Genomic DNA, 13,732 nt, shown 5'->3' on the forward strand with positions numbered 1-13,732 from the left:
AGCCACCAGAGGATACTCTAAGTGTGTGAGTGAGTGTGTGTGTATGAGACCTGTGAGTCAGTGCTCAATGAGACTCGGATGAGAGCATGGCATCAAAAAATTTGAAAGAAAAAAAATCCAAACACGGTTGAGCATGCAGGACATCGTTGCATCATCCAGACTGAATTCATGGAAGCTACTTGTAAACAGAGATATTCAACTGTACAGTTAGTGCTGGAGGGAGTATTCAGATCCAGATACCAGAGGTAAAAGTATTAATACCACTCTGTGAAAATACTGCAAGTAAAGGTCCTGCATTCAAAATCTTACTTAAGTAAAAGTGTGCAAGTATTATCGACTAAATCTGCTTTAAGTATCAAAAGGAAAAGTACTTATTTTGCAGAAAAATGGTCACTGTCAGCATTTTACTATTATGTAGGATGTTTTTGGATTAACATCACTGCTGCATTAACGTGTATGTTGCATTTTACTGCTGTACATGTTCAAGGTTGTGCTAATTTATGCTACTTTATATGCTGATGGGTACTTTAATCAACAGCACTGCATCATATTCAGTAAGATCATCGTATATTTGTAGTGTCGTCCTGTTTTCAGCTTTGTGACGATGCATTTTCCAGCTAATCCAAAAGGCTTTTCAAAATGCTTATTAAGCTTAAGAAGTACGAGAATTTTCTCAACCCACAAAGAAACACCTGATCCTTCAGGTTGTTTTTCAAATTCAAAGCCACAAAATTTGGAGATGTGTGGTTTTCACAGGACAGGAAAGGCATGAAACATTAATCTGAAGAGTAAACTGTAAATAAATTAGAGGAGTAAGTGATATTGGCCTCTGAGATGTAGTGGAGTAGAAGTATAAGGCTGCATGAAATGGAAATACTCAAGTAAAGCACCTACCTCAAGTACCTTGAATATGTACTTCAGTGCAGTACCGAAGTAAAAGTACTTAGCTACATTCCTCCACTGTATACAGCAACCATTAGCATGCATATTGCATGTGCATGTGTGCTCCTGGCCTTCAGCCTGAAGGCTTGTTTGCTGAAAGTGTCCTCCTTTTCCCTACCATAAAAAGACATACAGCATAATATTAAGGCAATACATTTTACTTCAGGGCCTGTAGGAAATAGGAACGATTCTTTTCAAGACAGAAGTTACGAGGAGGATAAAGAAGAGAGGTGGTGAGAAGGTGTGTGCGAAAAGTGAAAAGTGAAGACGATTGGAAGTGAGAAAAATCATACTAGAAGAGATGAGTGTCAAGAGAGCAATTGTGCGATGCTTAATGAGGAAACAAAGGTACCTGCGTTGAACAAGGGACAGCGATAAGTGGGACAGATGGATGGCTTCTGAATATATAAACAGCCTCCGTCTGGAAGCCAGACTCCCTAAACTGCATGAACTCATTCTGAATTGCCCCTGAACTGCACCCACAATATGCCCACCAGTATTTATTGCCATAGTGGCTCTTCTTCAGTATTCTGCATTTGCATATCCGTAGTCATTAAATATAAAAAAAAAAAACACATACACACACTCACACACACAAACAAAACAAAAAAAAAACACCCAGTTGTTCAGGTGCTGCTGTGCTCTGTATGAACCCAAGCATAAATGGCTCCATGTTATTCTGCTTCAGCACCCTACTAGAAAGTCCCCAAGTGCGCATGCGTGGCTAGAGCGCGCTGCCGCAGACAGGGGGCGTCAACATGGCGTTCTCTTCTCGACGACCGCACTGACTGCAACCTGCCAATGAGAGAGAGAGAGACACACAGAGAGAAAGAGAGAGAGCGAGAGAGCGAAGCGTAGGCTACCATTCTGTCAAACCTCCATCCTTTATTGCCAGCCTTATGAGTCCCTACACATTTTCGGGAGGATAGGGTGAATTCAGAGGATTTTTAAAACACCGCGCTCGCTTGGTTTTTCCTGCGCAGTGGATGGTTTTTGTGCGGCAGCAGACGCAGCTAGTAGAGCAGGTGTGAGAGACAGCGGCGACCGCTCCTCTCCTCCCTGTTTCCAAGGGGAAATGTCGAGCGAGAAGCCGGTTTCAGCACCACCGGGCTCTGCTTCTTCGCTCGCGGACACAGACCGAGACTCCCACCCGCCGCCGGGCTCCTCCGCGCCGCCGCAGCAGCAGCAGCAGGTCGCCGCGGGCGCTGGCTCCGGCGCCACCGGGGAAAGGATGGTGTCTGCAGCCGGCTCTATGGTCCTCCCGGCCGGGGTGATCAACCCCGCTGTCCCGATCAGGAATATCCAGATGAAATTCGCAGTGCTGGTGGGCCTGATCCAGGTCGGGGAGGTTAGCAACAGGGACATCGTGGAGACGGTGCTGAACCTGGTGAGTGGAAGCAGGATCGAGCAGTGTTAGAAAACAGAAAGGCAGCCATAGAGCACAGCAGAATCACAGAGACCTAACCCGCTATGTTTTATTTACGATGCTTCACTCCCATGGTTGTGTGGCTTTCAGGGGATGATGTCATTTGTTTGTTCGGGGGATGGATGTGGGCTTTTTCTTTTCTGCGGAGAAAAAGGAGCATTCATGAGGCTGTATGACGGGGAATAAATAAGCTGAGGCTGTATTATTGTAAAGCCGAGAGGAGCTGAATGAAGCATGTGACCCCACCAAGGCATGGAGGGTATAATCACCGGCCATTGTTGACTAAATGACCCGTTTGCGGCGCAACAAGGAAAAATAAAATTGCAGTCAAACTGTAGTGGATAAAGGGTGAAAGTGTATGCAGGCTTTGCTCCTGACCCCGATATGCACCATGAAGTGATGCATAGGGCAGGCTGTAGCTACCAAACGGCGAATGGTCATAATGTTGCGCACAACACCGAACCCAAACGGAATTCATTCGCTTTCCTAAAGAGCGAAATCATGCAGGTTTGCACGTCTGTCGAGCACCGAAACAAAATCAATCCAACACGGACAAAGGCCGACTAGCATTATGCTATCCATCGACATATGTGTGCATGAGAATGGCTCAAAATTATGCATAGGCCTATTGTTGGAGGCAGGGCCCTGCATCCTGTGCGCAAAGCAGTGATGTATAGGTAGCTGTGAAGCGGGTAGTGGTGTTGCTGTGCTTCAAACAGCGATTATTTTATTTATGGATCAGATATACGTTGCCACCCCCCCCTCCTTCCATCTTTACCCCCTCCATCGGAGGTTGTGTCGGCGATGCTGGGCCTACCCTACACACAGGATTTAATCCAGCTGGGGCTTTTGACATGACTGGTGTTTCCCGTTACGAAACAGATGAGCAAAATGTACAGCAGACGTAGATCTGGAAGACTAATTCGTTGGGAGGCTATGGGACGTGTGTGTTGGATGCTGCCAGGCTGTTTTCCCTCCTCCATGCATCAGGCGATGGCGTGTGCTGCATGATATTACATATCTGCCATGGAAAGGGGGGATCTGGTCATTATTCATTTTCTTCTGTGGAATAAGTAGAATATTGTAGACATAATTTATAGCTTGGTTTCAGTGCAGTGCTCTCTTTAGGTTGACTATTTCAGGCTTTCATGTAGCCAGTGGCCTATTTACTCACTGGATGCTTGGAGCAGGACAGCCTACAGCTGGGCTAAACCATTTTCCTCCTCGTCAGACTGGTGAGCGGTCTGGATTCAGGTCGCCTCTCATCTCCCAATCGATTATTGGTTCTACACGGAGCAGGGGGGCTTTGCTGGCTCACTCCGACCTTGTCTCCTTCCCTGGCTGCACAGGCCGATAACCATCCATCCTGCTCCACGGCCTCCTCCTTCACTCTGGAGGGGCTGAGAGGAGTGATGCTGCCTGCATAGACTGGCTTGGCAGGGCAACGCCATGCATTTAAAAGCAGGTGGAGAGGAGGAGGAGGAGGAGGAGGAGGAGGAGGAGAGGGGGTTGAGGGAGGGTGGGGGAGGAGAAGAGAGAGAGTGGAGGAGGAGGAGGAGGATGAGGTGGTAGGATGCTGCAGTGGCTATGTGCTCAGAAATCACCAGCTGATGCAGCGCAAGAGGAAAGGACTCTGGATTGGTCCACATCAGATCAGTGAAAGCTCACCAGAGCACTCAACTGAAATGTACTCTGTTTTACTTAAATACCCGCGTTCAGGCCTCACTCTTTATTTGCGAGTGTTGGTCTGATGCATTAACACACAAAGGCCTGACACCCTGACAAATTACAGCACTATGTGTTAGCCATACAAAGCTTTACTTGCTAAATCCTGAATTGAACAATCAGTTCTGGTTGCGAGGCTGCCAATAGCTAAGCCTGTTAGGGAATTCTGCTGCCCAGCTCCTTAATTAAAAGAGTTGAGACAAAGAGGTGTGAAGGCAGGAACCTCAGTGGTCATGCTGCTGGTACAATGAGTCCACTGTGACCCAAAAGCCGATCCATTATTCCAGTCAATGTGGGAGACCACAGCAGCCACATTCTCAGTCCACCGTGGCCGTATTGATCAGATCCCACTGCGGCTTGGGTGAACAGATGGCTTGTCTGCTGGATCAGATATGCCCCCTGTTCTATATGGCGTGATGCTGGCCCTTTGGCGAGTGATGAACTGTACTGTCTCTGGAAATAAAGGGAAGAAAAGGAGAGAGAAGACAATAAAAATCAACTCGGGCCGGAGTGCTGGCTGCACCGATGATGATGCAGTGACAAACAACAGAGCAGAATCAGTTGATCGGCACCGCTGTCCGTGTAGCCGACAACACACTGGACTTGTTATTGTTTATCATAATGCAATAACAGTGATTTTGAATAAAAGTGAACGTGCAGATACAATACGTGCAGTGTGTTAGTATAGAAACACCTACATTGCGTGTGTGTGTGTGTGTGTGTGTGTGTGTGTGTGTGTGGGTTGCTGGCGGCGAGGTGCTCAGCGATTACCATCAACAAGGCATCACAGTTGTCAAGGCAACACTGCTCTTTGACTGCCTGCCTCCAGACGCTCGACCACCTGGTGTTGCTTTCCACTTCCGGACCTCTGTCACAGCACTCTGCCACAGCGTCTCTCTGTCTCTCTCCTCCTTTGTCTGTCCGTCTCTCTGTCGCCTTACCTTGCGAGGCAGCTTGATTCACGAGGTCACACGACGCAGGCTTCCAGTTGTGCGCTTGCGGCTGAGCCACAGTCATTCGGACCACACGGTGCTCGATGAGGAAGTACCTGCAGCTGTGGGTGGGTGTGGTTTAGATGTGACAAGAGCGCGACTATTGGTGGTTAGCGTAGATGCTGCTATAGCATCAGTTACATCAGAACAGGAGAGTATTCCTTCATTGACTGGCACTGAGTGGTTGTCTCAATGGCAGTGTCCCCCATTTGGCTTCAGCATGAGTTTCACTCTCCTACTAAGTCATACGGTTTGTTGATCTGATTGGTTGAAGACAGACAGTGATAGACAGATGGTTCATCCAATCACCTGCCAAGTATTTTTTTGAAAGTGGCCACTTCCCAGTTGGTTTTGTGTAACTAACCATCTGCCGCATCAGGTTATCTGTCTCCTATTATGAGCTAATGTTTTTAGGGTTTGAGGAACTGTGGGCTAAACAGCCACAACGAGCTGAACAGAATTAGATAAATGAGAAAAGCGTACACTGCTGTGGCTACATTTCAGTGGGATCAGTGGCGAATAAGCCTGGTTTATGTACAGTTGGGTGTCAAATGAAAGGAAAAAGCAATGACAGGTGTCGTAGCGATGGGCCTTCATGAGCCTTCACACACAATTTGACAGAAGATGTTCTCTCATTTAGTGTTTTCATGATGGTGGTGGAAAGCATGTCGCTCCAAAATCTCCAATAGGCGTTCAGTTGGGTTGAGATCTGGTGGCGGTGACGGCCATGGCATATGATTCACATCATTTTCATGTTCATCAGACCATTCAGAGAGTCTCTCGCTCAGTTTCTCTCCCTCTGTGCCGGTGATGGCCGCAACAGGAGACTTTATGTTTTCGGGTTGTTTGTTCATCCGTCCGTTTGTTGCTCGTGAATGCGATATCCCAGGAATGTCTCTAGGAAATTTCTTCAAGTTTGGTAGAAACATTTACTTGGACTCAAGGATGAACTGATTAGAATTTGGTAGTCAAAGGTCAAAGGTCACTGTGACCTCACATTACGTGTTTTTTTTGCCATAAATCAAGAATTCATACACTAATTTTGACAAATATCTCATAGGATAAAATGATGAAGTCATGACAGTTGAAATGCGAAAGGTCAAAGGTCACCTTCACTGTGACATCATCGTGTTCTGCACAAGCACTTTTCAACAGATTGTGACCATATTTCACATTCGGTCAGACATGATATGGTGACTCTTATCTCGGGTGTCCACCCTGAAACTGTGCTGATCGCATAGATCTTCTGTGCTGTTGGGTTGAAGATGTGCGTGAAGCGTCTACGTCTCCATGTCTGCTGTCATGGCTGCAACTCTGTTCTGTTACAATCAGCTTTGAACACATACAAAGAATTTGACTCTGCTTCTTCTTTTTTCTCAATGAACTTACACACTAATAGACATACAGCAGGCAGTCCACCGCAGGCTCATTGGTGCTGCCGATATTGTGCTCCTCTGTAAGAATAGTCTCTAAGTGAAGACGGCATGTGTCTCACTGGAAATTATTCACTGGAATCATACATGTCAACGTAGTGATGACTTCCATTTCACCAAAAAGTACACTTACTGGAATACCTCTAATCAGATTCCTTCAAAGTCTTAAAGGTGTGTTGATGGACCCATTACTGCTCCTGTCACCCCCTTTCCTGTCACTGCACTGGTGGTTCAGCGCATTGAAACCTCCAATTTTTCTAGTTGATGGTCACCCGCTTCCACCAGGCTGTGGCTGTTTGCTTTGACATGTTGTGATGCTGGACATGAGAGGAAGCAGGTGAGGTGGGATGTCTGTTGACAGAAGGAAGAGGGTTTGACATGCGATATATCTATCTGAACTGTACTCTCATGTCTGTTCTTTATTTGAAATATTGAGAGGTATATTTCAAATGCATCTGCAGGCGGTACTGTCAGTCTTGCCTGAGTACAGCAGCAGCTGTGCTTATTTATAGACTGCTTTATTTGTAACGCCTTTTTTTGGGAGGGATCAAAACAGCATAGAAAAAGATCGGTGGCGCTCACTCCGGCTCGCTCTTCGCTTTTCATTCTCTTGTTCACCTTCCTCCTTGGTCGGCTGCAATATCTTCTGGCAGTGTCAGTCCCCACCTGAGCCCCTTTAGCGGTCCCACTGAGTCTCTGTTAGCAAACGTCTCATTATTCTTGTCCACACACTCCACAATCACCAAGGTCACCTGATACCGAGTCCAGAGCCAGCAGAGCCGGAGTCAGCACAACACGAGTCTGACACACACAAAAAAATCCTCCCAAAAATGCGCATGCACTCAGTCAGATGTTCAGATGTTGACATTCAGCCACAAATTCAGGCACAATAGGTTGCACGGTGGCAACCTATTGATGTTTCCCTTTTCTGAAGGATACAACAACCAAACAAAAAAGTCAAGAAAGTGAAGATGAGGAAAAGACGGAAAGTAAAAATGAGCACAGCATCAGACAAGAGAGCGTTCCTCTGTTTTGTCATGTGTTTACACTGCTTGACCCCCTGTCTGGAGTGCAGTGACATCGGCGCGCTGATGTTATACTGCACAAATTTCTGAATAGGTCACCCAGCTTCAAAACACATTATGTGACATACTGTTTTTCCCTGTGGGGGTTTGAAACGGCGGTACAAAATTCAGTTTAATTGAACTGTTTTCCAAGTGTGCCCTGTGGCTGCGCACTCGGGGCAGAGGCTAACTATTTCCCTGCAGCACTGTAATCTGCTTGCACGGCCATGCGGGGGAATAACAATGCGTCATCGTGTGCTCGCACAGCCATGCGGATGACTCTCATAACAAACATCCCTCGCCAGTGAGTGTAGAAAATGATCTTTGATGGATTTATGAATAAATACAGCAGATGCTAGCTGTTTTATAGCATTGTTTTTAGGTTTTCCAGTTATGAGGCAGTTTCTGTACTGCGGGACACAGTTAATGGTCCTATATACAGCATCACAACATGGTGGCGGCGGCGACGTGTTATTGCCATCGACTAATGAGACCACGGGTCAGGATGATGGGTTCAATGTCACACTAGCTCTGCCGTCAGTTTTCCTGAAACTAGCAGCACTTCTCCAATCACAGCCATAATGCAAAGAGGATGTCGCTTGTTCCATTTTGTGCTTGTTCCACTGTCCATCGTTACTATGAGCTGCAGGGGCCGTCTTCCTGGCTTTCTGTCCAGACAGCGTTGGATTTGCTGTAAAGTGACTCAACTGAATTCACGTGAGTCTCATTCAGTAGCGGACGGAGCAAATTATGTGGAGGCCAGTCGAGGTTTCCAATGAGCTCAGCAGTGATCTCGAAAAACAGCAAATCTCCACGTGAGCACTGGAGCTGGGGGATTATGTTTATTGATCGCCTAATTGATTAATCGACTAATTTTTTCAATTCTAAATGAAAAACATGAGGTATTTTACCTGAACTGTGTATAGATTTTTCGAGCAGAGCTGCTGCTGTATCCTGTCTTCATGAACACTGTCCTCAGGCTAATCCTGCGGTAAAGAGAAGTGTCTGGTGAAACCCTGAAGTTTCTACACAAACATCGCCCAGAGAGAGGATGTGCGTTTCGTTTTGTCTTCACCAAGTGTTTTGCCGTCCTCTGTAAGATGATTTTGGGGGTTACACTGCAAAAAAGTAAAGGTATCTTGTCTCAAAGAACCCAACAGTCATCTGAAAGTAGTGCAGCCGGACTCAAAACAAGCACATTTTGTCTGTTTGTCAAGTTTTGTACTTGTTAGTGTTGATCAAACAGCTTTATAGTTCTGTATGTTCTAGTTTCAGTCATTAAGTGAACCAGTAATATAATCTCAGGAAGATGTTGCAATATCTTCTTAAAATACTTAAGTACAAAAAAGCTTGAAACAAGGGAAGCGGTCTAACAGGCAAACTGCCTGGTAAGAAGACACATCTCGTCAGACCAACAAAAAACAAGCATATGTTGCCTTGATTTCAGGTATTTTCATCTCACTTTGATTTTGCTTTTTGCAGTGTAGTTTTTGGGGAAGATTAGCCGCCGTCATGCTGCGGAGAAGCTCAGTCAGTTTGTGACTTTGGGCTACAGCCAGTGAGCAACACTAGCTAACGGTGACAACAAGGAGCACAAAAACTAGGCGAAATGTTCTTGAATTGGCTGACCTGACATTTTAACTGCATGAACACACTCCACGCCTGCTCTCCCTGCCTCACACACACACACACACACACACACACACACACACAGAGGACATGCACACATGCATACGAGCTGTCGAAGAGGTGGGGGACGGAGGGTGTGGCTTCCACTGCAAGGTCATGAATGACTTTGCGATCTATCACACAGCTGGGCTGTCTTGACCCCTGCATGAGCCGGAGAGAGATGCAGAGAGCACGAGAGAGAGGCGGAGGAGATGAAAAGAGGAGGACGCTCGTCTTCACTGTAGGAATAGTGACACGGGGAGAAAGATGGTAAACTAAAGGGAGAGAAATGATGAGGAGGATTCGGAAAGTTTCAGACGGGAAAATTGAAAAGTCTGTGATTGTCCCTCAGGTGCTCTTTTCTTCTTGGGTGTAACATAGGTCCAGCTGTATGGCGTTCTGTGGGGGTCTGATGAGTTCCGGCCCCCCTGTGGAGCCTCATCACGCTGTGTGTGTATCACCGCTCTCCTCTCTCTTCTGCACCTGGTGTTAGAGGAGTGAAAGACGGTCGGGGGGCCTGCGCACTGTCAGAGATACTTTGACATTTTGAGTTTTAATTGACCATGTTTCATCATCAGTCACGTGTCACCTTGTGGGATTAGCCTCTAATGGCTTGTTAGCATGGTTAGCCTTCCTCGGTTAAAGTGAGGGAAGCTGGACAAACATAGAAAACCATTTCCACTTCCGCAAATATCTGGGCAAAGGAAAATAACCCATTGAACATCTAAATCTTAAGTTGCCGCTTAAACGACAAACCGTTGCTCCCAAATCCTCTTTACCAGAGAGCTTCTCCGTAATGACGGGCTTCGGAGCCAAATGAATCTTTTCACGGTACAATGCCGATTCCTCCTGGTTTCATTATACTTTCTTATATATAATTATAACACTAGTTGTGTTTAATTTTCACCGCTCTGCTTTGTATGTGTGTGGAAGCGTGAGCCGTTAAGCATCCCGGCTAAACCGCTCACCTCCTCGTGTCTTAGAGTGCCTCAATTCTGCTCCACTTCTCTAAATTCCCCCTCATCCTTCCTTGGCTGCTATTTCCAGATGCCGGGATTTTGCCGAGGATAAGCCATGTCAGATTTTGGTTGAGGGCACCTTTTGGGAATGGGGAGAACACAGGAAAAAAAACCCATCCCATCCTCGCTTAACGACACCTTTTGTTACTTCTCTGTCGCCTCCTCTATCTCTCCATTCTTTATCTGCTCTGAGCACATCCATCTCGCTAACCCTCCGGTGTAATCTCGTCCCTCGCTCCCCGACTCCCTGGTTGGGTGAAGCGGCTGGTGGATGAATGTGGATGATCCCTATTGTGAGGAGGTAATGGAGCTGTCTGCAGCGCCATTCCTCTCCGGTTCCTGTTCCCTTCTCACTGTCTCCTTCCACTCATCTTTGCCACTTTCCGAGCTGAGAAAGGCCAGAGGGAGACTCTCTGCTGCTAACCATATGTCAGCCACCTCCTCTTACCTACTGTAACTCTACTTTTGTAGTGGATGCAGAGTTGAAGAGGATGGAGGGAGACGACAGAAGGAACTCTTTGAGGAAAGGAAAAGCTGTGTGGAAGCAGCGGAGACGAGGAGGGATTATTAAATATTTAATTTTTTCATTTTTATTTATTTATTCTTTCTTATTTGCCATTTCTGAAGAAAGTGACAGAAATGAAGCGATGAACTGAGTCATACAGTAGCAGCAATGATTTTTCTGAAGCTCTAATGGACGATAATAATGAATATACTGTTCTATATTTTTGGACGTGTTTCTGGTTCTTCTCTAATAGTGTGCATTGACGCAGAAATCATCATCAGCAGTTGTTAGAAATCTTTTATGAATACATTGCAATGATCTTCTACAAGGGGAGGTATCATGAATTAAACATGCATTTCACATGCAAAGCGTGCACTTATTGACCGCTATAAATGTAATCACTGCTAAACCGAACACTCAGCCCTGCTTGCTATATCCCTGCTTTTTATTTTCAATGACAGAGATTTCATTATCAGCCTTCATTATTATTTTTTTTGCGTTAGATTTTATTAATTTGCATGAAAAAATACCTTCATATTTTAATCCAGCCAAGTTTAAACTGATCCAGCCTTCAGCAAGATGACACAGTGAAGATCCTTTTGTGATGAGGACCGATCAGAAGATGCTTCCGCTAATGGAAAGTGAAGAAACACACAGGCTTCAAAGGGTTTTCAGTCATGCTGCAGATGAAGCAGCAGTCCTGTCATAAAAAAATATATATAAATGATGAAACAGGATATTTCACCTGCAAGTCATTTTCACCTGGACCTTTTTAATATTAATGTTTTTTTTTTGTCCCATTTCTGCAGGGCTTATATATCCAAAAATGAATGAGGATACATTCCTAGATTGTTCTCTGAAACACAAACCTAAGATATTGAGCCTCATTAGTTATTCACCCCAGAAGAAGTATAAGGAAATGAAACGAAAATGTGACAAGGGGCCCAAAGTAATTGTTTTTTCTGACTCTGAACACTCAAAGTACTCGTCTATGATGATATATAATGATATGAAACAAAAGCTAACCGAGTTATTTTTAGATAACTAAGACTCTAATTTGGTTGCCCAAGTGTTATTTTTCTGGCTCTAGTAAATTATTAATTCCAGTACTAATATTCCTATAAAAGCGACAGGAAGCTTGTGGTGTGAATTACTTCTGTTTTCCTCCTCTGTGCTCCTTGTTTTCACGCTATTGTGTCTGGCTGGTTCATGCCATTGTGTCTGGCTCTTTTGTGTTTTTTTTTTTTTTTTCTTCCTAAAATGTGTGCATCTGGACGGCAGGCGGGGGGGGGGGGGGGGGTTGTGGGTGTCATTTCTATAGAATCTTCACACGGCATTTGGATCAAAAACACTGTCCTAACGTGGTTTTGTGCATCTGTTTGCGTGTGTGTATGCGTATGTCTGGCACCCCTACAATGCACTAATCTTCACATTAGAACAAGCTGCTTTGTTTGAATTACCTGGTGTTTGTGCGCTGGTGAGCGTGTGCCCCCAACATCCCAGAGAGTTGATAAATGAGTGTTCCAAACCCTTTGCTTTAGTCTCCCACACCTTCATCTGCGCATGTTCCCTGGCAGCACGCACACACACACACACACCAACACACGCGTGTACACACTCAGAAAAAAAACAAAACCGAAAAAAAAAAAAAAAAGCACACACTGCTCCCTTCCTTCTTGTAGCCCACATCATTGCCTGGCAGGGGTGATTTTATATTCATGCTGGCCTACTTCGCCTTTCTCCCTTGGCTCCTCACACACACACACACACACACACACACACACACACGAATACATCTGCTTTACTGTGAAGTATAGCTAACTGTGCAGCTATTCATCATGCTGCATGCTGCAGTGGCCGAAAGGTTGATTATAGCAAATTTTGTTGTGTTTGTGTGACTGTAAATTCAGTATTTGAGAACCACTGATGTCATTCTATACCTCAGACATCTAGCATCTCCCTGCTATGCCCGCACTCCCCCTGCAGCATGAAATACACTGTCAGGAGTCATAGAAGTCATTTAACACCACATTAGACTGGTTAGAAGATCTGCACTCGCTATCAAACCAAAACATTTTCTCCTTTAGTTTCCTATTACTTCCATCTGCGCTCTGCAGCGAGCGATCAGGACTGCATGTTCTCCCCATGAAACAGACTTTAACTCGTGAATGCAGATGAGAGCTACGATCCCTGAAGGATTTCATCTAATAAATCCAGTTCAGTAATGACAGAGAGCTGCAGGTGAAGGGGAGGGTTAAACAAGGATTTTGAAGCTTTCAGACCAGGATTTTTCATAAGACGGCACAGTTTGATAAGAGGAGAAGGCATTGGTAATATCTTGCTCACTCTGAAGAGAACTAGTTAAACAGACCAGGCAGTGCCATGATATGCTCCTTTATTGTGTTTCTTTTCTGTGGATGTTGATGCAGCCTGGCTAGCACTGCAGCAGCATTGGTTTTAGCACATGCAATAAAGTCGGGTCTGTGTGCTCTGGCCCATGTCAGCAAGGGAAATAAGAACAGTGTCCTTTATTCAACAATAACAATGTGTACGAGGGCTGACCGTCATTCAAAATTAAAGCATTTTTTTTTGCCTCCGTTTGGTGCCATATTAAATCTTACATCATATTTGTGCACTGTAAGGTCTTACGTGTCTTTCATCCAGTAACCACACCTGTCACAAACGTCCAAAGTGACTCCTAGGGGGGGCGTGAGATAACTACTTACCAGAGGCAGGAAAAACAAGCACGCTCACAAGTCGCCGCTCCTTCATCTCATGCTAAGTAAGGAAAATGTCACCAACACAGTGTTAGAGAAACACTCCAGATCCACCACAGCATGCAGAGCAGTGCTGGTGGCAGCCAGTAAAGCACTTAATTGCGTCATGCAAGGGAAGAAAGCAGCACTGTTTGAATATAAACTAAGAGTCTACTGTCATGCTAGCAGAGCCTGGTGAAGC

General features: G+C 45.4%; 1 protein-coding gene across 16 annotated transcripts in view; it reads left to right on the plus strand.

Annotated features, from left to right (window-relative positions):
• Positions 1 to 1,777: 1,777 nt before the first annotated feature.
• Positions 1,778 to 13,732, plus strand: part of nbeaa (neurobeachin a) — an 89,347-nt gene continuing 77,392 nt past the window's right edge. For all 16 annotated transcript variants that reach the window (XM_076749787.1, XM_076749791.1, XM_076749790.1 and 13 more), the window contains exon 1: positions 1,778 to 2,329. In XM_076749787.1, the coding sequence (XP_076605902.1) occupies positions 2,018 to 2,329 (312 nt within the window). In that variant the 5' untranslated portion in view covers positions 1,778 to 2,017. The remainder of the gene's footprint in view (positions 2,330 to 13,732) is intronic.

This window comes from Chaetodon auriga, chromosome 15 (assembly GCF_051107435.1).
Source record: "Chaetodon auriga isolate fChaAug3 chromosome 15, fChaAug3.hap1, whole genome shotgun sequence".
NCBI classification, from domain to species: Eukaryota; Metazoa; Chordata; class Actinopteri; order Chaetodontiformes; family Chaetodontidae; genus Chaetodon; species Chaetodon auriga.